Here is a 27,101-nt window from a genome sequence, read left to right on the forward strand (position 1 = left end):
ATTTTATGCAAGCTTAATTTGAAGTACTTTTCTAAATAATTTGAAATGCCATTAATATGGCAGCCGAACAAATGCTCGCCGAAGGTAGTTTCTTATTTTAATTTAGCTAAAGACCTATATTCTTTGTCTGAAGCAGCTTCCTGTAAATCTATCATATCTTAATAGATTGATTGGTGTGAATTTTGCAACAAAAATGAAAACATTTACTACAGACATTTCTCAAAATGAATGATTACATGAATTTAGGCGACGCCAATCACAAGACAAAAGCTACTGCACCTGCAATCGAACATTCAACATCAGCATATTATGTCACGCTATGCTGCATAATTGCATCTTTTTTTTCGTAAAAAGAAGCATGGTATAATTCTACTATTCAATTGACCCAGGAATCTTGTGTGCATGAATTGATTCGATTGCAAATCCTATCGCCAGGAATCGACAATGTAATTTCTCGCTAAAAGTATTTACATTAAATACTTTGAAATACCGATTTGATTTTTTCCCTTTCAACTTTAGGATATCTTGTTTAATACTTTGTTTTTGACCGAACATTGCGCATTATAACAAACCGAATTGTGATTATTGATGGAAATGTAGGTTTAGATTCAAAAATATATATTATGAACTTTTATGTTACATATATGCTTCAGACTTTCTCGAATTGAAAGATTTGTTCGATTTTAAACGGAACTATGAAAACTATGAAAAATCTGTCTTTTAGACCGTCAATACTGTATATTATTAGGGACTACTAGTACTATGTAGGGACTCGAATATACAAGTATCTATGTGGTTGAAATTAAATATAACGATTTATCTTTAGGATTATTGGTCTGTAAAAGTTTATGGATCCACTCCATCCAAGAGTTGACCATCTGTGTAGTTGTAGGCCGCGGTGGCCTGATGGTAAGGTCTTGGCTTGTGAGCCGTAAGGTTTCAGGTTCGAGACCCGATTCCACCGAAGAACCGTCCTGTGAAGGGGGTCTGTTGCACGTTAAATCCGTCAGACCAAACGTCCTCCCGCTGGTGTGGTGTGGAGAGAGGGGTGCCAGCTCAGGTGTCGTCCTCGTCATCTGACAGCGGTTCAAAATGACGAGATCCGTCCCAAAATAGCCCTAGTGTTGCTTTACAACGAGACCATAATATAACTAAACTATGTAGTTGTGAATATTTGATGTCTCGAAAATGCGACAATTCAGACGAATGACAATTGATAGGCGTTCTTATCCCCACCATTGCAGACATATACCAAATTTTGGTTCCTTTCAATAAAACAGAAGATATTCAAAATCCATACTGAATTTTCTACACTTCATTATGAAATTTCAACCACTTCATATTGCGCTAGTTAAGAGAAAACCGAAGAATTCATCTGTTTGGTTTATAAATGCTGTTATAATCAATAATAGAATAAGCCAGCGAAATCTGTCAACCTGAGAGAAGTTTTAAAATATTCCGACCTTTTTTATGTCATTATCTGGTACACAAATCTGAACTTGTGTTCCGTCGGCATTTAACCCGGAGAAGTTTTTTTTTAATATTTAAAGTGCCTGTTTTATCGATTTGTGAATAAAGAAGCTAAATATGAAGAAAAATTAGTTACAGGATCGTAAATTCCGCATTTTATTTAAATTATTTTATTGATTTGCAACAAAACTCAATAAGCTGAAACTGCATTTTTTTTATTAGTTGGGGTTATTTCTAATATTGTTTCCAGCGTTTTCTTATTTTGCATTTGTCACTGCATTTTTTTTTTTCTATTAGCGGATCATTTTTTAAATTCACTTTTTTATTTTGAATTGAATATTCGTGAATTTTTTTTTTAGTTTATGGAATTCTGGGCCTTTGTTCCCTTTGAATATTACTGTGTATTTAAATTACATTTAAAGTGCATTACAAATATTTTTCTTAAGCACTTTGGCAACATGCATTAAGTTTTCTTCCACAACTTTCGTTTTTGCAAACTGTGACAATCGGATCTGAAATATTTTTAATAAGATTACAGCTCATCTATATGGACATATTCTCTAATATCTCAGAATGCTGCTTTCCTATTGGCTTAAATTTTCCAATTCATTTTTCTATCAAAAGTATATATAAATTTTGCACACAGTTTGGCTAGTCGGCTCGGTGCCATAAAGCTTTTATCAATTCAATCCAAAATTTGATCTAATCGCTGTAAGTTAAATGACATTCAGTGTTGCATGTTAACTGGGATATCAGACTTCAGTAAACAAGTCTAGACGTGTAAAGAATATTTTTATTGTTATATCCATTAACTTGCTATCATTAATCTGATAATGTATGAGAAATGAAATGCTGAAATGAATGAATTGTGTTATCGGTGAAAGAAATCTTATTCTCGGAGGAGAATGTATCAAATGAATTGGCTTAGTTTGGACACAATCTACCACATGAGCCATAAAATCCAACTTAACGATTTAATCATAGACTCTTTAATTGAAAGATAAAATTTATCCTTTATTATTATTTTTTTTAAAGAAAAGGTTTAAAAAAAGTTTCGAATCTCTTGTCCGAAACACTGTAACAAAATAATATTTTAGGTTAAAATTAATGAGCTTTTACATTATTTAAACCAGTCGAAGGGGTCACCCAAAAATTTTCCCGCAGGTTCTGTAATAAACGTGTCAAGCCAGAGAAAGCCTTGCATAGCATTGACGAAAAATAGTTACGAAATATTAACTTTTGGCGAGAATTTAGAATTCTTATTGAATCTCATGTCATCCTCATGTCAGTTATATGGGGATTAATCACTGGCATGCTGTTAATAGTATCCGAAAATAGAATTTGTGTTTATAACGCGTTTTGGTACTTGCGTATTAACGTCACCACAGCTACAGATTTGGCGGTTTTTGCACTAATGCGCCAATAAAGAGCAATCCTGTTACGTATTAACGCCACCGCGGCTACAGATTTGGCGGTTTTTGCGCTAATGCGCCAATAAAGAGCAATCCTGTTACGTATTAACGCCACCATATATTTGGCGATTTTTGCGCTAATGCGCCAATAAAGAGCTTAATCTGTAGCTGCGGTGGCGTTGAATTTTGAAACTGATTGGCACCACTTAAAAACCGCCAAATCTGTAGCTGCGGTGGCGTTAATACGTAAGTACCCGCATTTTTTTTCAACCGATTGAAACAAATTTGACACAAAACAGCACTTGTAGTTATAAATTTCCATACCAAATTTGATATATTTAAGTTATTGCTTTTTTTAATTATTGCGTTTACATGATTTTGAAAGTACAGATTAGTAGACAGTCAACCTATTGCTAGTTTTGACTCAAAATTTCACAGATGTCTACACTATAGATGTTAATTCTGTGTGCTGCATCTTATCTATCTAGCTCTCTTCGTTTTGTAGTTATTATGCTAACTTATAATCGATTAACCAGATTTGCTAGAACAAATTTTACTCAAAATGGGATAGAAATCTGAAAATTTTGAATAAAGATCATATGCTAAATTTCAAGCGTCCAGTTCAAGGGGTTTAGAGTTATCTTTGTTACAGACAGTCAGACGGATGGGTGGACGTTTCCCGAAAATGTGTTTTTCGAAGTCAGGGAGATATAAAACATGGAAATTCATCCAAATCTCGAGTTCAGTTTTTTAACTATTTCTATACTTTCTTTATGCTACGTATACGAGAAAGTAAAAATCATGCTCTTAATTGTAGCAGTGTTAACGCTTGCACAAAAACGTATTAATAGGGTGGCTATGAAATACTGTAATATTTCGAATATTAAGATCAAAATTAATCTTTTGTAAAACAATCTCTCATTCTGGAACTTAGCAAATTTGTTTTAACGCAAACGATTTTTTAAAGAATTGTTTGAAAGATGGAAGTTGTTCAGAAATTTCTTCTGCTTTTCAAATTATATGTGGGTAAAAATTATTCAAATAATTGAATCTAAAGTTCCTACCCTTTTTCCCCCGAGAAGAGCTTGCTCAGTTCGATGATATACAGTTGCAAATAAAATCCTTTAGTATAATGCACTCGACTACACAAAAAGGCGCTCAGCGGTGTCCTTTAATGAAATATGTATTGACACACATAAAACGAACAATAAGCACTTCACAAAAACATACGGCCAGCTAGAAATCATTGCGCATTAAACTAAGTACAGTTCAAAGTTTTTAAGTTTCGGTTTCACGCCCTCTGGCGGATAAAATCTGCTCTAGAAGCAAAAACAGAAAAAGTCGCGTGGTAGTCCGTTTTCAATAGAAGTCAAAAGAGCAACGCACAAGTATATTTTGATCGGGTGTTCCTTTGGGTTAAATCTTTTATTGCCTTTTTGTAGGAATTTATATATAGACCTATAAAGGATTATTAGCTATTAATTGTTGTAAATACCAGCATAGGCTTAGTCGTCTGCTTAGTGCATACTGAAAACCTCATCAAAAGAATTCACGAAAAAGGTAGGAAAAGAAATTCACAATTTTCTGCAAATGATAAGTAAAATGATTTCGGTGGAAAATGCGAGTCTTAGAGTTAGGCGAGTTTTGTTCATAAAGGATGACCTGGGATTTCGATCTTAAAGCAAAAGATAAGTTGAAGGTTTGATTACAGCCACTAATATTAAAAAGACTGTGAAGATGTAAAAAAAAAAAAAAAAAAAAGACCAATGCTAACCAGGCACGGTAGCAAATGGTTAACAGAAAAATATTTTCCAATGACAAGCTGCTTCGAAATGAATGTTGCAATAACACCAAAACTGATATCGTATATTCTGTAAGCTTCGAGGATATAACTGCTAACTTTCGAAATGTTAAAGCTTTCAAAACAAGAATTATGCTGTGGTTTGTAAGTCATGTGAAATGTTGCCTCTGAATTAATTGATAATGGGATAAAAATCAGAGGAAGACATTATAAACAGAAGATATAGGTTATTCATTTATTTCCATTTGCTGTCATATTATATCTCAAAAAGAATAAGAGTTTTCGGCAAGATTCTTTACTGTCGCATTGAGGCCATATCAGCACAGATTTGGCTCCATGTCGCTTTTCCAAATTTTACTAAGAAAAACGCTTGGCCACCTTTTACTGGATCTAAATCTTTTAAACTGTTGAATTTTAAGGATTTTAAAGGCTAAACAGTACAACGTTTGAATTCTATCAATGCGTCCATACTGCGTAAATGGGATAGATAATCTCTTATAATGATTCTTGCCACAATCGTATAGTGGTGTAAAGGTGTACTTTTTGGTCATCGATAAAGCGGTCGATTTCAAAAAAAAAAAAAAAAAATCAAGGAAATTTTCACTTACATGGTCATCATACTGATGCATTTATTATTTCCTATTTTATGTTCTGTATATTAAAAAGATTCAACAGTTGTTACAATATTTAGTAGCTGCCCTTTAATATCGTAACAACATTATGTATTAAGTGCACTTACTTAACAATTAAAAATCTACTTGTAAAGTATACATAAGATATATTTAAATATTAATTGGAAATAACGATATAGAACGTTTAAAATAACATTTAAAAAACTATAATTACTGACTGAAAAAAACTCACTTATTATTCCTATTTTGAAATGTAAAAATGGATTTTTATGTTATTATGTGCTCGGAAATTATTTATATAATAAAAAATAAAAAAATTGCTTCAGTTAAAAATCTATTTACAGTTTGATAATCCTTTTCTTAAATAGAAGTTGCTATCCATGATATAACCACTTGCCAAATATGTTGCACTTTGTGAATGGCCTACTCTGTATAGCGTTTTGATAATGACTGACGCGAGTAACAGAGTATCCAAATCCTAAACATCATCATGTTAGGGCTGTCTTGTGTATGTCGTGCCTTTTGCATATGGCCATTTTCCGTGACCGCATTTCGCTCTCCTTAGCAGCTGATGGGCCATAGAAACTTTGCGTGTAGAAAGGGCATCCAGTCCGTGGCTTATCTGAGTCATACTTTTAAAATGCCTGACCTGTTTGTCTCGGATTTTCCGGAAACATAAATATCCTTTTGAAGTTAGTTTAGTTGTATTCACGCCTCGTTTGAGGCAAGCCGCGGTGGCCTGATGGTAAGATTTTAGCTTCAGAACCGGAGGGTTTCAGGTTCGAGATCCGATTTCATCGCACAAATGTCGTGTAAGCAGGTGTGGTGTACGTTAAATCCAATGAGGTCGAACATCCTCCAGCTGGTGTTGTATTTTACTAGGAAGTATATTACTAGGAATTTTGAACTGCGATCACATGATAGGAACACTTTAGGCTGTACCTCCTCCTCGATGTTTCCACGCCACACTAATGAGAGAGCATTTGGCCAGACCCACTTATTCTGCCGATTCTTCTGAAGTATCTGAATTCTCCCTTGAATTTTCCGGCGAAAGTCAAAACCTTACCACTAGGACATCAAGATCTCATCAACACAAATAATTTCTTTTGAAGTTAGCTACTGCTAGAAATTATTCGTTATTTCTGAAAATAGTTTATATTATAAGACTTCAGATTTGATTATTAATTAGGACTGTAAAGAAATATCTTTTAAATATAAAATAAAAAGATTATATATTTTAACATACTTTAATAATAATAATAATAATAATAATAATAAATATTTGTCTAAATACTATATATACCGAATTCAATATGTTTCAAATATACTAAGCTCAACTATTACAATATAGATAATTAAAAGCTTCTTTTCTACTTAGAAACTTTTTACATATATATAAATCTGACTCTTCCCCTCTCAACTATTAAATTTGAAATGACTAGCCAATCGGAGTGGACCCCCTAAAACTTTCTAGCATGCTTTCTACTAAGCTTGTCATTGCCAGAGAACGCCTTACATGGCATTGGCGTACAGAAACTAAGAAATATTTTTTGGCGCGAATTTAGTGTTTTTACTGAATCTGCTGTCATCCTTGGCGAATTATTTGGCGATTAATCCCTAGCATGAGATAAATAGAATTTAAAAAAAAAAATAGAATCTGTATTTTAGATACGTTTTTCTCAACCAATTGGAACAAAAATTCGATACAAAGCTACATTTGTAACCTCAAAAACCCATATCAATAAATAATATATAAGTCAATGCGGTTTTTAATAATCGCGTTTACTTGTTTCTGAAAGTACAAACCGACACACAGTCAACACGTAGTTGAATTTTACTCCAAATTTGACAGGTGTGTGCGCTATAGAGATTAAATCTGTGTACCGAATATCTCTTCGTTTTGCAGTTGTCATGTTAACTTATATTCCTGTAGGCAAATCATCTGGATAGATTGTACTCAAAATTTGATAAGAAATCTTCAAATTTTGTGTAAAGACAGATTACCAAATTTCAACAGTCTAGCTTAAGGCATTTTCTTGTTATCTTTGACTTAGACGGACGAGCATTTTCCAGAAATCTGTTTTTAGAACTCAGAGTTCTAAAACGTGGAGAATCGTCAAAATCTCGAGTTCGAATTTTTTTTTTATCATTACTTTACTTTCTCTATATGACGCATATAAGAAAGTAAAAAATTTAGAGAGTTAACTATATTAATATTATTATACATTTACACTTTTCTACCGTGATTGGGTGGTCTAGTATTAAAATGTAGATTTGGCACTGGAGAAGGTATTCCAGTTATCCTTCCTTTCAGTTATGTTATTTTTGTGGGCTAGTACACACAAAATTTGTTTAGGTTAAACGGTCTGCCCTTATTGCTATGTGGTAAACGAATTACAGGGTCATATTCGTCCCGTGCTATTACTTAAAATTGCATCGATACAGAGTTTTGATTCTTACTGTCATGCCATCTACCTTTGTTATCATGAGAGAACATGATGTTGTTTAGGTTTGAGGTTTTTGAAGTTACAAAATGCACGGGCAGGAATTTATTAGCGATTTATCATGTTTGAGGCATCAATTTTTCGCTTTTAGGGTTATTAGAAAAGGATAAAGAAGGTGGTCACATTTAGAGGCTTATCGCCAACAAAAAGTTTCAACTTGTTGCAAATGTCGCCATGTACTCGATTCTCCTGTCTGGCCAATAACGGGCAGGGTCGTAAGGAGTTATCGTCCGAAGAAGCGCAAAGAAAAAAACGGGAATTAACACGAAACAGTGAGGGGAAGTATCGAAAAGTATATTATAATGATGATAATAATGATATAATTTTTAAAAATTTTCATTTTCAATTTATATATTTACTTTCTTTTCTCGTTTATGAATTCATTTAGATAATTGATATATGATGAAATGAAATCTGTACATGAAATCATGTATTCTTAGCACCGATGTCAGTTTAAAAATGTGTCAAAAAATGCGAAAAAAAAAGTTTTATTTCTTAACGAATGAATGAGGACAAATTATCTAATCGAATTTCTATTCAAAACATCGAATCATTTTTGAGATTATTGTTATGAAACTGTTTTGCGGACCAACTCTCTGTTATGCCTGCCTGCTTCATCTCTTAATCTAATTAGATTTCGAAATGAATTTTAAGCAGTGTGCCTGCAGAATAATTAATAGGCGAGGCGGCTGTCAGTTGTCTTAATTTGAATGGAACGCTGTTCGAAATCAATACTGGCCGGTATGTAATGGTAATGAGGAAATCAACCATGAATCGTCATCAATTAGCGCTTCCTTTTGGTATTGATCCTTAGCTGTCCATTTCAACGGAACTTCGTCGACATATAGTAATCTTATTTTTTCTTGTCTATAAATATAAAATAAAAATAGTTTTTCAAAGTGCACTTTTATCTTTGCTCCAAAAAGAAAATTTCAAAATTAAATTAATTTTTTTTCCTTTTTTTGTCTTTAAATTTATTAATATTATAGAATGTGGCTAATAGTTTGTTTGAAATTCTTCACCAGGTGGTGCCACTGGCATACAATCAAAATTTAATTAATCATCCTGCTGATTATTAATTTCTGAAAATATTATATTAGTATATCGATATCAGGAACGCAGCAGAATATATAATTTGAAAACTAGCAAAATAAATATTGATTATAAAATTCCAACTTGAAAAACGTGAAATAATTAAAGATATGAATGTATGTAAACTTGTAATATTCGCTTTTAACTAGTGACAGCATGTTTTAAGTTGTTTGAAAAATCTGAATCAGATTTTTAATTTATTAAATGGAGTCTTTTAATCTCAATTTAATCTCAATCATTTTTTCGCCAAATAATTGGGGTCCAAGTTTAAGTAGAAAACAAAACTCTGCGATTTTTTAAAATTATAATTATAGAAACGTAGATTTATATCGAAAACTTAGTATGAAACTAGCGAGAGTGATCTTTCCTAAACTTTCTCGCATATTATTTAATAGTGGTGTGGTTTAATTTTCTCATTGATATGAGAATAATAATTACTCTTTATTATTTACCAAGCTCAGTTTGTATTTATTATCATGTTTATTAAAAGCAACGAAATTTGTGTGATAATTTTCAGAAAGTAATATTATTTAGAAGAAAGCTTATTTCATTTTTCTTCCCTCTTTCAGGAGCCGTGGCAGCTTCGAAAGCCTACATCGACTCCTTAGCCAAGTTGGCTCGGCATGCCCATCAAGGAACATGGGGTGGATGCACAGACATTGGTAAGTTCACAAAGCAATGATCCTTTGAGATTTCTCAAGTTTGGCTTATCTTTTTCCGGTCAATGCGTTTCTTGCCGTTGTTCCAGACTTCTAAATACATTATTATTGGTAAAGGCTTTTGATATCTCCAAGTCTTATGTTCAAGACTTTTCACTTATGTAGAAAATTATTAAAGAGAAAGAGAAGGATCTTTGATAAGAGAAAGAGTGATCGCCATAATGAACATTTAGAACGAAAACAGACAAAACATGTATCAGCCAAGACCAAGCATCCTTATTTTATCCTTATCTTTTTCCGGTCAATGCGTTTCTTGCCGTTGTTCCAGACCTCTAAATACATTATTATGGTAAAGGCTTTCGATATCTCCAAGTCTTATGTTCAAGACTTTTCACTTATGTAGAAAATTATTAAAGAGAAAGAGAAGGATCTTTGATAAGAGAAAGAGTGATCGCCATAATGAACATTTAGAACGAAAACAGACAAAACATGTATCAGCCAAGACCAAGCATCCTTATTTTATCCTTATCTTTTTCCGGTCAATGCGTTTCTTGCCGTTGTTCCAGACCTCTAAATACATTATTATGGTAAAGGCTTTCGATATCTCCAAGTCCTATGTTCAAGACTTTTCACTTATGTAGAAAATTATTAAAGAAAAAGAGAAGGATCTTTGATAAGAGAAAGAGTGATCACCATAATGAACATTTAGAACGAAAACAGACAAAACATGTATCAACCAAGACCAAGCATCCTGCTCACCATGCCTAGAATTTACAGTCCTATTGAAAATAATCGCTAAATTTTATGCATTCAAAATAATACATTCTTTTTCATATCTACTATCAGGGCCGTGGTTGCCTGGTGGTAAGGTCTTGTCTTCTGGACGTTACGGTTCCAGACTCGATATCCGATTCTACCGAAGAACCATTGTGTAAGCAAATCTGGTGCGCGTTAAATCCGTTGGTGCCAAATGCCCTTCCACTGTTGGAAGTTTGAAGACAGGGATGCCAGCTCAGGTGTCGTTCTCATCTTCTGACAGCGTTTCAAAATTACCTGGTCCATTCCAACATATCCCTAATGTTGCTTTAAAAATGATTTTACACATTAACCTTCCGATTTATTTTTAATTAAAAATCTAATTAAATTTAAAAAAAAGTGTTTTAGTGAGCAGCTATTCTCTAAGAACTATGTCACAACCACAGTTCAGGCTAAATATTCCAACACTTTAAAGGAATTTGAAGGATTTTTGTATCTTACTTGTCGCATCACACAATTTATCGTTAATGCCCCGTCTGTAAACATAAGAATATTCAAATCTTTTTCTTTCATCTTTTTCTTGACTCAATCTCAGTTTGAAAGAATTATTGCTACATCAAAATTCTTATGATTTTCTATTAATTTTTTTATTTCATTTTATTTTGTCTTTAGCATTTTTATCGGGATGCACTAAAAAAATAGAAAAAAAATATTAACATTGAATATTTATTAAAAAAGACAAATATTTGACGACAGATCGCAGTTTATATTGTCGCTTTGAGGGAGGAAAAATACGATCGTTTTGTGTGTGAATCTAGTTTGAATTATATAATTCGTGAAGTGTATCGTGGAGTTGCGTGCCGTAAAATTTTCTTGTTTGAGCGTTTTTCGTCATCATTGATGTCCTGGCTTATCGACATATATTTCTGTTTGCTGTTTATGTAATGACTCAAGTGTTTTAAAAGATTTTATGGTTTTGTGTTCACTACTGACTGAGTTTATGTTCAGTGCTCTTTTCGATTTCTTTTTTTTTTTTTTTTTTTCTTGCAGAACTTTTATTCCTACTTTCTCGATTACAATGTATACCAAGAGAAAGTATTATTGAAACTTACATTAATAATCAATATTTCAGCTTTACATTAATAAGCAATGAATGCGTTTTTTTTTTTTTTTTTAATCTGACATCCCTATTTTTCTCAGTTTTACCCGATCCCACAATTTGGAGGAAATTAAGTTAGGATCCAAAAGTAAGACACAAACAGTGCAAGAATGAATCACTATTTTATGAAACAAAATTGAAGGCATTATAGAAAAACCAATCCTTTACAAATATTAATGAAGTTTAAGTAATTTATGAAATATATTAATGGCTAAGTCGAAAAGAATTAATATTATAAAAAGAAACAGCTTTTATTAGTGTATTAAAAAATAGAAATATTATTTTTATGAAAGATTTTGAAATGAAAGCAACAATTGTAGGAGCATGGAGGACAATAAAACTATAAGGAGATTTATGTACAGTGGATAAGAGGCTCCCTGATATCCATTAACAAATTTAAACATATTATTAATGTAAACCCCGGGGGGCACCTCGAAATGAGGATGAGAAGCTTCCGGCATGGTGGTTGGTTCTCGCCACCCTGGTGGGTACACAAATAGGTGGGGGGTCTGGCTCCTCCCATCGATGACGGGACGTACTTCCTATGGGAAGTGTTGTACCATAGCCGGTAATGGCGCTTAGGACTCAACCACAGTTCCCGCCAGTGTTGCTGTAGTGGCGGTCCAATCATTCAGTTATTTTATCCGTGTCTTCGACACATCCTATTTTGGACATTTATTGTTATTTTGATTCTTAAAGTAATATAAAAAACAATGAAGCATTTCTAAGTGATTTTTGCATTTTTAAAATACTTACGTTTGTCGCTTAGTTGCAGACTTACAACTATATATTCAGTGATTCGATGTACACGTCAAATGCAAAGGAATTAAAATTTAAACTCACCTCAAATTTTTTGAATTTTTTTCTTCCGCCTTCCTGTTACTATTGTAAGCGGTTACAAATAAATTCAATGAAACTTTCTATAAATAAAATCTATACAAATTATAAATTCGTGATTTTTTTTTATAACCAAATGTGTACTGCAAGTATAGATTTTGACCACAATACTATTTATTAGAAAAAGGGTTCTCATAAAGACAAGATACATATAAGCCTTGCCGGGAAATCGGATTTAGAAATGAGATTATTCTAAGCCTTCTTGAGATAAGATCGGAATTAGTTGGATTGTGACATATTAGCTTTCTTTTATATCCTGCATGATTCCCGTAATGTTCGATTTTCGGAATCCAATATTGCCTTCATGGTCCTCTCATGAAGATAGAATCTTTTACTAACAACTTTGCGGTTTTATATCACGTCATTGGAAAAATATTCTCGAGTTACCTCATAAGTAAGTGTCTAAGATTACATTTCTTGAGGAGAAATGGCTTTTTTCAAATCAAACATCGCCCTGGATTGGTTCATAAAGTCCTATACGAGTGGTGGAGCTCGGGGTTTTTCATCGTAAATGATGAGTCATGGGTTGACCTTTTTAATACGACCGTAAAACAGCAATAATTTTTGTAACAATCGAGGTTTTACTGCATCTTTTGCTGCTATCTCAAACAAGTTGGGGATGGGGGAGAAGGGAAAACGATGTGAGTAGTCATTTGTCGTAGACAAGAATATGAATTTCAATAATCGGACTTTATCGAGTTTTCCTTGAAACTGAACTGTTGAATACACTAATTTTACTCTTCGTATTGGGAAAAATATTTTATCTTAGCTCGGTAGTCTATAAGTTATTTGTCTCATTTAGAAGTCGGATAATTATATCTGTATTTTGTTTATACTGAAAATAAAACTTCGGACATATATAAAAATAAACATTTTTAAAAATATGATAATTTATGGGCTTTATTTAAAAACAATTATATTCTTTTACGAAATTCGAACGAAAACATTATATTAGTGTCAATAGCATATTTATTATTTGCATAATATGGCTAACATGTAATTTTAAAATTGGTTTTTAAAAGTAATTTCTATATAGCTTTTTGTTTTAAAATTTTTTAAAGGAATGATAATGTTTTAGGCTGTCTTTTCTCTTTTTACATTGTGACGCAAAAGTCCAAATCGGTGGATGTACGGAGGAAAAGTCCAGTGGAGTCTCAAAAAGGTGGGAAAAGTATCAATAACGGAGAACGACGCTTTATTCTTAAAATAAAACATGATATACAGCTAACAAAGTACAGATGAAACGTGTACAAAATATCTTGTGCAATAAACTGTATCACACAAGAAAAAATCAGTAATTAGTTAACGTAACAGTACAAAACACTCAGAGATGAACAATCCAAAGAGACAATTAGTTCTACTGTCCGCTTGAGCTCAACTTAACTTACTACTGGTTCGTCTCTCGGATTTTTATAGCCTCCATTACAGGGTATTGATTGTTCTAGAACAGACGCTGGCACTCGATTCATAATGAAACTATCGCCAAGATATTCGATTATGTTGGGTCCTTCATTTTTATTGCCAAGTTTGTCACCAAAACCTGGGTGCCATTCAGCAGCCATCACAATACTTGTAAACTATTTTCCTAACCAGGAGAATTGTTTCACAAGGTAGAAATATTACAAATTCCTTACAACATTATTTTCAAAAATTATTCTTAAATGTAGAAACCATGAAGTGCACAAAAAATCTTTTAAATATCTTCTCCACGCGTGTGTGTGCAGTAACTAAACCAGCGTAACCTACCCTACTTTCCTGCTGATATAGCGTAAATTTTGCTTTATGTAATTAATTTCAGTCAATGTTTATTTGTACATAAACAGATTTGACTTGCTGTCCATAAATCTTTAAGAAGTAACCGTAATAAAGCATATATTATTTAATTCCATCTATTTTAATTCTAATAAAAAATTTAACTTCAAAATAATGTTATCGATTACTTTTTTTTTATCGTGGAATCTTTACTATCATTATTCAAATTTTTTCAACTGCACCTTAGCAATAAAATAAATATACAAGTAAGGATGTTGCAAGGAGTAAATATTAGGAATTGTTCATAATTCTATACAAATAAATTTAATGGTGCAATAATTTTTAATTAAATTTTATTCATAATTAATTCATATTCATAATTTATTTATTCATATTCATAATTAATTATTTGCTTTTATTTATATTTAAAATTTAGGTCCACGATGAATTCTTAAAGCAAAGTAACGCTTCAAACTCCATTTCTGCTATCTCTGTATATATCTTCTTCCCTCCACAAGCGCCTTCTCCTTCCGCTATAGAGCATAATTGTGTATACAATGTATACAAGGTACAGTGTATGTATACAAGGTATACAAAGGTACAATGTATGTATACAAAGGTACAATGTATGTATACAAAGGTACAATGTATGTATACAAAGGTACAATGTATGTATACAAAGGTACAATGTATGTATACAAAGGTACAATGTATGTATACAATGTATACAAAGGTACAGTGTGTACAGTGTATACAAACAATGTACAATGTATACAAAGGTATAATGTATGTATGCAAAGGTACAATGTATGTATACAAAGGTACAATGTATGTATACAAAGGTACAATGTATGTATACAAAGGTACAATGTATACAAAGGTACAGTGTGTACAGTGTATACAAACAATGTACAATGTATACAAAGGTACACGGTATACAATGTACTATGTATAATGTATACAAAGGTAAAAATCGATATTTTTAAAACGTTTCATGCAATCGTGTTACATCTGGATTTTATAGACATTCCATGCTTTGATTTTATTTTAAATTGATACAAATATTTTAATTTCATGAGTGTGGAGCAGCTTAGCGAAAGATGGCTTTTGTGCCATAAAAATCAAACTCAACTCAACTCATGCAGTCGTGTGTCGCTGCATTTTCCCACTAACATAGAAATCTCTAAAAAGATTGCTACGGATAGGCAACAGATTTAAATATTGATTGTATAATTAAGTGAATGAATGATTATGTAATAAAAAAATTGGTCCTATTGAAATTCATTAATAAATATCCGCAATCCCTCAGTAAATGAGACATTATAAAAAAGAAATGACTAGTCATTCTGGTCTATTATCTTTAAAGATTGTCATTGCTTTCTGTTCATTTCCGAGATGCCATTCAAAGACAGCTTCTGATATCTAACATATTTAGTTAATGAATCTTCTGGGTTGCTTCATTGTTATATGGAATCCGAATATGAGAACATTGCTTTCGAAGAAAATAATATTTCTCGGGGACTCAATATAAATTAATATTGCTATCTCGAAATTTTCTGTGATCCCCCCCCTTCCCCTTCAATTCCGTTTTCCCCCTGAATGTTTGCCTACTAGTACGAAATCCAAACACCTCCACCGGTTCAAACATTTCGATAAATCACTCTTAACCCATATCTCACCGCGTTATTACCTCCCCAAAATGTACATTTGTTCCTATTCATAACGGCAGTAAATTGTCTCATTGTGTGTGTGAGTGTACGCCCTCACACATAATTGTATCACCGAGATTGCGATGTCCATTCCATTCCATCCCCCACCCCCATCTGTGTATCGGAACGCCAAAGACATCTAACCGCAATATCCGTGTCCGGGCCCTGCAAATCCATTGTTAATGAGGAAAGGGATATCCACATGTCACTCGCATCACCCACCCCTCTCATTTCCCCTTCCTGAGAGAAGGATGCGTCTTGTGTCCAGGCAGGCAGCTTGCTTTGACAAGCGCGTAATGCAGGCGGCCTAGGCAGTTATCCCGAACTGCGCTTTTTGATGGAGATGCCGGCGGAATTTTCTTCTCGGGGTAAATGGCTCTTTAACTGGAGCGAGAGGGAATTGCTTGGGGACGAGGGATGGCCTGCCTATTACAGTAGCCTTCCTCGCCGCATCACTCTTCCCCCGCGACGAACGGAAAAAGCAGTGCACTCTGGGGACAGACAGCTTCTGGATGAGGAAGTGGTGCGTTTCTTTCAACCTTCTGTCTTTTTTAGCTCGTGATTTCCTCGGACAATAGAAAATTGGGAAAACATGTCCGTCTCTCAATTTTTGCATTCATATACATTTATTTTATTCCCATCTGAGAAATATGATTGAAATTCGAATTTATAGGTAATTTCAATTCATCTCCTCTGGAGTCCCCTTTCCTTCGAATCTCTTAAAAACATAATGCTAAATTACCATTTGTTTTATGAATTTTATTTATCGTCATTATCATAATTAATCGTCATCAAAAATGAAAATGGTTTTGGCTTCTGACAGGCTTTTGTTAGTTAACCCTTTGCCCTCGGAAAAGTAATTCGATGCATAATTCACCTAACATAAGGACTTGCTTTTTTGCTCTGAGAAATAAGTAATTGTTTTAATCTGAATTTTTCCGAAACTCTTAATCTGCATATTTTGCGCCATAAGCATATGTTTTGATATTTAAATTAATTTTTTTAAAAGAATTATTCATTATTCTGGAGCTTTTGATAACTTGGCGGTCTTTTTATTTGATGTATGTCGCATTACTGAGAGTTTACTGTATTAAACCAACAAGAGTCTCCCCAAAGCTTTCTCGCATACTCTAATAAACTTATCATGCCAGAGAACGTCTTGAATGGCATTGGCTTACAGTAGTTGTGAAATACCAACTATTGACGTGAAACTGGCATTTTTACCGAATGTGCCAACCTTGGCGAGTTATTTGGCGATTAATCTCTGGCATGCCATTAATAGTATCCGAAAATCGAATTTGTGTTTTAGTCGCGTTTTTCTCAACCGATTGAAATAAAGATATGATTCAAGATTGCATTTGTAGTCATAAAACCCCATATCAAATATGATATATTTAAGTCACTGCGTTTTTGAATGAATCGCGTTTCATGTTTTTGAAAGCACATACCGACAGACAATCAAACTGTTTTGGATTTGGCTCAAAATTTGACAGGTTTCTACACTATAGAAATTAAATTCATGTGCCGAATCTTATCTATCTAGCTCTTTTCGTTTTGTTGTTATCGTGTTAACTTATATTTGAACAACCGGACAGATGACTTCTTCTGAACAAATTTTACTCAAAATTTTCAACGTATCTGCAAATTTGTTATGAAGACCGTATACCAAATTGGAGCCGTTTATTTCAAAGCATTTCTGAGTTATTTTTGGCATAGACTGACAGATGGACATTTTTCTGAAATGAGTTTTTCGAATTCAGGGGAGGGGGGGGGTATAACACGTTTAGATTCGTCAAAATGTGGAGTTTTAATTTTTTTTAATGATTATACTTTCATTAAAAAAAATTAAACGCACATGAGAAAGTTAAGTAAATAAGATGTCAAAGTGATGCATTGATTGGTTCTCGAAAGAAGCCATCCGATAGCAAAGGATTAAATGCACCATTCCATGGGTTCTTAGTGAATTGTAAGAGGTAAATTTTCTAAAACTCCTCTCTCTAAAATTTTGTTGCTATACGATTTATTTATTTAAAAATACAATCAAAATTTTATTTTTTTAAGAGTGTTCTCTACAACGCATATTGTCGAAATTTCAATTTTAAATAACGGAGATATTTTTTCAAGTAAATTTAGCATTCAATATAACATTTAATATAGGTTAAGTGATTTTTATTATAAAACACCATACAAATATTTGTTACTTAAAGTGTTTGTTATTAAACAACAAAGGAAAATGTGTTTAATATAGTAATTTTCAAATTGAAAATTGAAAATCTATATGGTGAGAATTTTTTTTTGCATTAAATCACTCCTAAATTAGTTTAATACCTGAATATAAATTCAATAACTGTAATAAATTTATTTTCAGTTTAATGTATCTAAAAAAATTGAGAGAATTGCAAATTTAAAATTTGAAAAATGTTTGATTTTTAAAAAAAAAAAAAAATTAAATACAGCAAATGCACAGAAGTAGAAAAAAAATTAACAGATGCATAATACTTATAAATATTATAGCGTAAAATTTCATATGCGTGCTCTAAAAGGAATTTGATGCGTGCGTACTAAAAACAAGTAATATATAAAACAAAATTTTTTAAGTCAATTCCTTCTTAGGTCATTTTTTTTTTATTTAAGTTACTTTTTATTAAATAATTACAGAATTGGTGACAAACTTGGCGACATGGCGACGGATTTGGCGACCAAATAGAAATTACTGGACAAATTTAATTAATTAATATTTGAAAAAAACTCTATTAACATCAAGTTTTATCCACTAAAAGTTTTAAAAAAAATGTATTTGAACTTGAATGGATGAATAAAATGTATCTTATTAACGATTGGAAATTTGAACAAGATATATATATATAGAGAGAGTGAGCTAATAGTAGGAATTGAAAAAATAATGCAGATATGTCTGTTAATTGCATTATTAAGAGTAATCTTTTGTCTTATTGAATTTATATATATTATACATTTCCGATAATATGTATGAAATCTTTATTTAATGAGGTTAAAATTGAAAAATCGATTTTTTGAGGACATAAATCATCCCAATTCCCTTAAAAGACTTTTAACATGTTGGACATGAATTATGAATTTTTCTATTTATTTTGGTTCTGCACCGTTCAATTGGTGTATTTGTGTCTTTAAAATATTACTTATTTACTAGAATTGTCTATTGAAATAATCAAAATTTTTAAAATAATCGTAATTATTATTACTTTATTTAAATTACTGTGTATTATTAATTTATGTCTATTATAAAATTACTAAATATAAAAATTAATCCTTATTTCCATTTTTTTTTCTCTTGGTATTTTTCCGAATACATAGTACAGAAAAAGAATTGTAGTCATCAAAAAATTCGAACTGGAGATTTTGACGAATCTTCACTTTTTAGATCTCCCCGAGTTCGCACACCTATTTACAAAATGTCCATCTGTCTGAGACGAAGATAACTCAAAAACACACTTTGTGCTAGGCGGATGTAATTTGGTTTGCCGTCTTGGCATGTAGTCTTTGATATGCGGTTTCTTTTAGATTTCCATTTGAAGACATATAACAAAAATCGCTTACTTATCCGGCGAATTATAATTTACGTATTCGTTGGTGAGGTCCACTGAATCATTTAATAAATAGGCAGTCAGATCGCTATTAAATTTTTATTTATTAAATAATGAATAATTCCCTAATAAATCATATCATTATTTAAAAATAATCAATCCATTAATAAGTCGTCATTTAATAAATCGTATTAAATAATGAATAATTCCCCAATAAATCATATCATTATTTAAAAATAATCAATCCATTAATAAGTTGTCATTTAATAAATAGTTAATCCATCCATCAATAAATCAGCATATAGTAAATTATTAATCAAAACTCCAATAAATTATCATTTGATAAATTACAAACCATCCCCCCCACTAAATTATAACTTAATAATTCATCAGATAGTCTCTCAATAAGTTATCATTTGAGAAATCGTTCTTCGTTTTTAAAAGCTTTTTTTATGATATATCTATGTATTTCCAAAAAATTTAGTAAAATCATCTTTATCGTTTGCTATCGTCATTTTTAAAAACTTAGTTATATATATCTAAATATTATATTGTACTTTGTTGCTTTTTAGGACGGTTTTATTAACTTACTCTTCAGTAAGAATAATTTTACAATCGATTTTAAACTAATTTCCCAATGAGCTAGAAACCTGAAACTGTAAACATAACTCAGAACTCGATGACACTGCAATGTTAACTGTTCGATATGATCTGTACGATCTTTCGGTTCGGTTTTGTCGTCGGGTATAACTCACATTTCAAATTATTTGAAAATGGATTGCAAAATTTTATATACAGAAGACTAAAGAGCAGAAAAATAATTATTTTAGTAACATTTTTTTTTTAATATACCTCGTTTTTAAAACGGATTCGAAAGCAAAAAATAATTTATCCTAATCTTATATAGATTGCAAATTTTTAAAAATTCTCAATCGCAAATTTTCAAGACAATCTGCATGGAATTAGGATAAATTATTTTTTAATTTTTAATTCGTTTGTAAAACGTGGTATATTAAAAAATATTTATGCATAAAATCTACAATAATAGGTGGAAATAATTTTCCTGGCAAGAGAAAAATTGAGATTTCATCTTCAAGCGCACTTCAGAAAACCAACGAGGAAGAACTCTTCTTTGTTACCAAAAATATGAACTCGGTATTTCTGAACGAGATTGAAATAATCTTTCCCGGCTATTCTTGGCCGTACTTCTCAACTGTCAACCGTGGCAAATCCTCCATATCTGTGGCTTTCCTGTGTTTCCTCTTCCATCTATGAGTAGTTAGTGGATGCGTTTTATACTCTCATGTCTGACTGACGGGGTTGGGGGGAGACGGCGGTTACTCGAGATGAGGAGCAGATAAAGAACCCGAAGAAAGCCTATTAATAGATTTTTTGTCCCTGCACTTCATTGTAGGGGTGGGATGCGAGTATCCGTGTCACAACTATCTCCCGGGTGACATATTCGACAATGTCTGCCATGGATTTTCAGTTTCCGAGCTCAAAGCCCATTCATTCCGCCACAAAGGGCTCTGGGGGAGGAAGATTTCACCTGTTTATGGATTTATGTCGGACGCTGTTCGCTCTTTTGTTTGGGCGTGTTTCGGTTATTGGCGTTTTTGCTCTCATCAAGTTCAAAGGATGAGGTTTCTTTAGCGATATTTTTGAGCTGTCAATCCTCTTCTGTCGGCTTTTTATAGCTCTTTTGATTCTATTAGTCTGTTGTGATTCTTAACCTAATGTTATCTTTGCGCATGTATTCTGTCTTTGCAATTATTATTTTTATCCCTTCAAATCTTTTGATGGTCATTGCCTAATGAATATTTATAATTTTCTTAGGACATAACATTATTTTTGTATTTTAAAATCTTATTTTCTCGTTTCCCATGTATGCGAAGAAGAGTATTTTAAGTGTCGCAAAATTCGAGTTCGAGATTTTAATGAAATTTCTCTTATTAAACCTTCCTGAGCCACACATTTTTGTTATTCTTTCTGTCTGTTTAGGAATACGGTGACTCAAAGTCGACACTTTTAGCCAAATGGATGAAATTTGATACATGTTTTTTAATCTAAATTTGTGATGTCATTTTACTCCAAATTTAATCCAAATAAACCAGATTTTTATTAAATTTTGAACAAAATCCATCCCATCCTATTAATTCTAGTTTAACATAATTACAAAAGGAAACGATATGGATAAAATTTGGTACATAGATTTAACCTTGAAAATTTAGAAATTTTCTCATTTTGCTGTTTGGAAATCTTAGCACCTGGGTATTTTTTGTTTAAATGTGTTTTTCATTATGTCACAACATCGCCTGTTTAATTCATCTTTGAATTATAAGTTGATAAATTTAGATCATCTGATGTCTCGAATTTGGACCATTTAAAATGTGCAGTAATTCATTGAAGAAGCAATGAACTTTTTATAGTCGTTCTTCAACATAATCCTAATAATAATTAAGAAGTTTTCAAAGTAATTAACTTTTTTATGAAAATCACTTTTAAGTAAGAAAACGAATTAAAATTTTATTATCGGTTCATTAAAAAAAAAGTTATTTTTTTTAAATTGTACCTCCGGTGTTTGAAATTGTACCATCCTTTTTTTAAGCACCCTTAATACAAAATCGTTTTTTTGTTGTTGTTGTTAAATTCATTCCAACGCCGAGGGTTTCGATGTACAATACTGCAATTTATTTTGCATATCGTTTCATTTCCCTTTGTTATCTCGGATGTGATACAAAACCTCAGCATTAATTTTAAACCAACATTTGATATCTTTCCTTTGATTGTACCTGTACATTTAATTATAATTTAGCACTGATCCATTTACAATTTGTGAATATTACTAATTGCTCTTTGATTTGACGAAACCGTGTCGACTATTGTGATCAATTAACAACTTCAAAACAACAACAAAAAACATTGGGCAAAATTATTATAATAAATAGCAATCGAACCAGTGCCCTATCAAAGTGTACAATGATATATTTTATTTACTTTAACGCAGTCCATAGCTTCTTAGTATTTTGTAAAAATATTTAATTGGCGATATCTGAAACCGTTATTCTGTAATTGCAACCACATTGCGTTTTCTTTAGAGAGTTTTTTCACAAACCACTTTTATATAATTGCAGCATATATTAACAAATCAGGATTCTAATATTTAATAACCTACATTTGACTTCGTGGCGTAGAGGATATGATGATTCCCAGATGTTTTGGGTTCGAGCCCTCATTCCAACAAATGCTCTTTGTGTATTGATGAATGTATTCCCTTTGATGAGGTGTTAAATATTAGTGTTACTCTGCAACTAATTTCTCTCAATAGCTGTTATTACTTTTGAATACCTTTATTTTGGACATAGTATTCTTTTAACGGCTATGAATACGATGTACATATTAAAAAGATCATTCACCCAAAGTGACAAGGAGCACTTATTTTTAGAACCATATTGTTACGAAATTTCCGGGGTTCGTTTGGATATTGGGGGTTATATGGTGTGAAGAACGCTCAATCACCAGGCGGCAGTAGAAAATAAAACAACGACGTTTATTTACGGGAAGACACACAGGGCAGCACAAAGACGACAACTATATACAGCACAGAAGACGATTATCTTCAGCATACACAGCAGCATACAAAACAGCATAAACAGCAGCATACAACAAACTCTACTGCAGATAGTAGAACACAGCTTAGTTCAGCACTAGCTTCACTCCGTCGCTGCTCCGCTTGTCTCTGGAAGGCCAGTTCTTTACCGTCGGTTCCGACTACTCTGTCCTAGCAGCTGCGGCCGGTTCGTAACAATATCAACAAGTCCATACTTACGTAGATGTGCACATAAATATATTCATACAGATTCCATTTTGAAGTGAGTAACAATAATTTTTATGTAGTTTCCGAGCTAATTTCATATTTGGTGCAACTTTAAAAAGAACTTTCACTTCTTGCTTGATTCTTGTAGTGCCAATATTATTGTGCAGTAGAATTTCGGTTGCCACTTAAGAGGTTGCATCAACCACTTTTTCAACCAAAGCGAATGTTCTCTGCTATTTGAAGTGAATAACATCAACTGTTTATGTAGTTTCCAAGGTGACTTCTTACATGGTACAACTCAAAAAAAGAACGTTCACTTGTTGTTTGATTCTTGTAGTGACAATAAATATCGTGCAGTAGAATTTTGGTTGCTTTAAGAGGGCGTATTGACCTCTTTTTCTACCGAAGCGAGTGTTCTCTGCGATTTCTGAAGTCATAATCTAGCACCCACAGTAGGGCAACCCGTAGCCTTCAAATCCAGCAATCCCAGCCCAAAAATAGAATCGATGGATTATTTAAAAAGGAAGGCGGGCAAGCGGAAAATTCCAAGGGAAATAAAAGTAAAGAAATAGCGCGAAAGCCATCAATTATTATCGAATTCGAGATGGATCCACGGAGAGAGAAGAGATAGGGGAAGCGAAGAGAAAGAAAAAAAAAATAGTTCTGAATGGAAAAAGGGAAGAGACAAAAGTGGTGACCGACCTTCGCGAGAATGGAACTTCACGCCGAGGGATAGCAAACGATAATGCAAAAACGATCGATCACTTGCGCCTGTTAGTGATGTAACATTCCACTGACCGCCGTTTCCAATAGAGACAGTCCAAAAGAGAGTGACACTCAAACTGTAAATAAAAAGTTGCTGTCAGTGTCGGTTGGGGACATCTCCCTCTCTAGCTGTCACTCAGTGAACCACATCTCCCTTTCTTCCTGCCTAGAACGAAACTTGGTTTCTAATTTAAATTCTAATTAAGCCGAATAGAAAGAATTTTTTGGGAAAAACTGGAACTACTTTGTGTGGAATGCTTGGAAGAAATTGTGTTTTGTTGTTGACAACCTCAATATCGGAAAACTGTTCAATATCTTTTTCTGTATTGCGCATCTCGCTTCTTGTGTGAGACAATTTCGAAGTAAGTAACAATTATCCGTTGTATTCCATGTGTTATAATCCATCCATATCTGAGAATCTACCTTTTCACTAGTCAAAGAAAAAAAAAATAATTTTATTTTGCTATAAGGCTTTTGGTCTTTTTTCTATCTCGACTACTTTACTAGAGGACAAATTTTTGACTTTATATTTATTCGACAAAAATTCTGTGCGACAACTAATTTGTTGTCGCACACACAAAAAGCTTAAAGGGAAATGCTATTTTCCAATTGGTAATTATTTAGCAAATTTTGATGAACAACTGTACATCAAAATGATTTTCTTAATCTTTTTTACTCTTTTCTATGAGAGGTATATAAAAAAAAATATTGTAATAAAATAATTCAGTTTCCAAATTTTTATACTTGTTGAAACTCTACAACCTCGAAAACGATTTAGAATTTGGTTTGTTGTTTTATACCAAAAATTATAAATTGCTGCCAAAGTTTGGATGAAATCCTTAACTCTAGAAAGCATGACTTTTTATTCTTTTACAAAAAAAAAAAAAAAAAAGAAAAGAAAAGAAAAAAAAATTGGATAGAAGTATATAATTTAGGAAAATTATTAATAAAAATTATTTTCTTTTGTGAAATTAAAAAAAAAACAATGTGGCAAATGATTATATTAAGGATTAAACAATGTCCCACTGAAATAAATCACATGGTAACAGTTTCGCCATAAAAATAAAAGTCCCTTTTTACTAATATATTTTTTACAGCACAAAAAATACCTTGGATAATATTTTTAATGGTAGAATTATTTATACATCTTATCATTTTCCCAAATCTCCAGTTTAAATCTAATCTTAATACCGACATTGCCATATATCGGTCTTTTCTATAATTATTTCTCAAAAAGCATTTAAGAAAAGATTTCAGGACACTCATTGTTTCCTTTTAGAACAGTCATATGAAGCTTATAAACGAAAATAAAAACTAGTAGCCCAATGGTTACACGATGCACTGTAGTTTAAACTGGGATTCTATTCCTTTGTCCTTCCATAATACTTGAATAACTCAAAAGAATGTCAAGTTAGGTAAATGAAGTTTGACATGCTGTTTTATTGCTAAAATTATATATCTATTTCAAGCTTTGGATCCTATTTATCTCTAAATAACAAAGCTATAGCAGCTGGCTCATACTTTTAGCATAGATGCTTTTGTTTTGATCAATAGTTAAATCCTTTATGCCTCTGTAGCGTAGTTCCTTTATCACTTTTACTGCATCATAACGCTGGGGGTTCTGTTAATATCCATTACATAAAAACGATAAAATCAGACTAAAGGCAGTAAAGACATCAGGCAGGAAATAATCTCTGGGTTCTAGCTGACCCCTACAGGGCGTTACTATGTGCAATCATAAAAATATGTGTGAGAAAAGATCGCTAAATTTGATCACTTGAACATTTTTTAATATAGAATGGGAGAAGATAATTTTAATTAAAAAAAATAGAGAATTTTTTTAAAAAATTCGTTTTAAAAACTATGTAAGGAATTTTTAGAAAATAACCCTTTCTAGGACCGTGGGAAGTATGCTTCCCACCAAATTTATCAATCTTTGTATGAAATTATGTAGGTTGGCATCAGTTCTGACACATTTTTTTAGTAAGTCAGAAACTTAGATGCTTCAGTTCTTTATCTCAGACAAAATGGGTCTTGATTTGTTACTTCATTATTAATGAACCAAATTAATTAATCAAATCAAATTTATCTAATAAGCTAAATGAATCCCTTTTCTTATTCTAATTTCAAGCCTAAAAATATTTTAACAAAATATAGCTAGAAAAAATGGCCCTTTAAAGGATTAAAATAGAAAAAAAAATAGAATTAAAAAAGTGTGTCAGCATTATTTAAAGAAATCTGATTTCCGAGGTAGGACCATTTTTCTTTCTCTTATGCCTGATTAAAACAAAACTATTTTTTCTTTCTTAAATTCGCAGCAACACACAATATTTGTATCCATGTGTGACATTTTATACTTTGGGTAATTTCTTCTTGCATTCCTGCTAAATAATTTCAATACCATATCATTAGTCAAGTCCGGAGTTTAAGAACTTCGAGTTCAAGCACTCCCATCCCTCAAATAAGCAATTTATAGATTATTTTCAAGAGAGCTGGTTATGCATCTTGCATTTTAACATTTTTAATAATAATAATAATTTTTGAAAATAATTTTTAACAAATTGGAAAAAAAATTACAAAACGCAATCTAAAAAGTTTGACTTGTAAGTTGATAAGCCAATTGGAAAATTTCGAATTATATTAATCTGCAAACGACTTTTAAAACATAAAACGAATTAAGAGTAACTTTCTGAAATTTAAGCGATATTCGACTTTAATCTGAACAAGTTCGAATATATAGTCCATGTAAATCAAATGAAAGCAGGAAATTAATTTACCCAGAAAACAAAATCAAGATCTTGGGGCTCTGACACTTCGGGTAATCCCTAGATATTTTTCTACTTTGCCTATTTAATAATCCAGCTTTATTATTTGCCTTCATTTACGAATGTCTACTTTTTATTGATTCAATGCTAAATCTAAAGAGTAATGGTAAATCTAATCCTATTCAAAATAATTATGATAAGGACTAGTCATTGTTTCCTTATAAAAACAAAGACAGAGCAAAAACAATTGAAGTCAATACAGATTGGAGCTTAAAAGTTTTGCATGGTTACAAAATAACTTCAATAGGTTTGAGTGATTTTATATCAATTACGCAAAATTATTGTGTA

The 27,101-nt window shown here is 32.1% G+C and overlaps 1 protein-coding gene across 1 annotated transcript in view; it reads left to right on the forward strand.

The window, feature by feature from the left end:
* LOC129966697 (brain-specific angiogenesis inhibitor 1-associated protein 2-like) overlaps window positions 1-27,101 on the forward strand; it is a 163,813-nt gene that overhangs the window by 79,106 nt on the left and 57,606 nt on the right. Inside the window, exon 3 of the mRNA XM_056081216.1 lies at window positions 9,481-9,573. Coding sequence (XP_055937191.1) covers window positions 9,481-9,573 — 93 coding nt within the window. The remainder of the gene's footprint in view (window positions 1-9,480; window positions 9,574-27,101) is intronic.

This window comes from Argiope bruennichi, chromosome 4, assembly GCF_947563725.1.
Source record: "Argiope bruennichi chromosome 4, qqArgBrue1.1, whole genome shotgun sequence".
Taxonomy (NCBI): domain Eukaryota; kingdom Metazoa; phylum Arthropoda; class Arachnida; order Araneae; family Araneidae; genus Argiope; species Argiope bruennichi.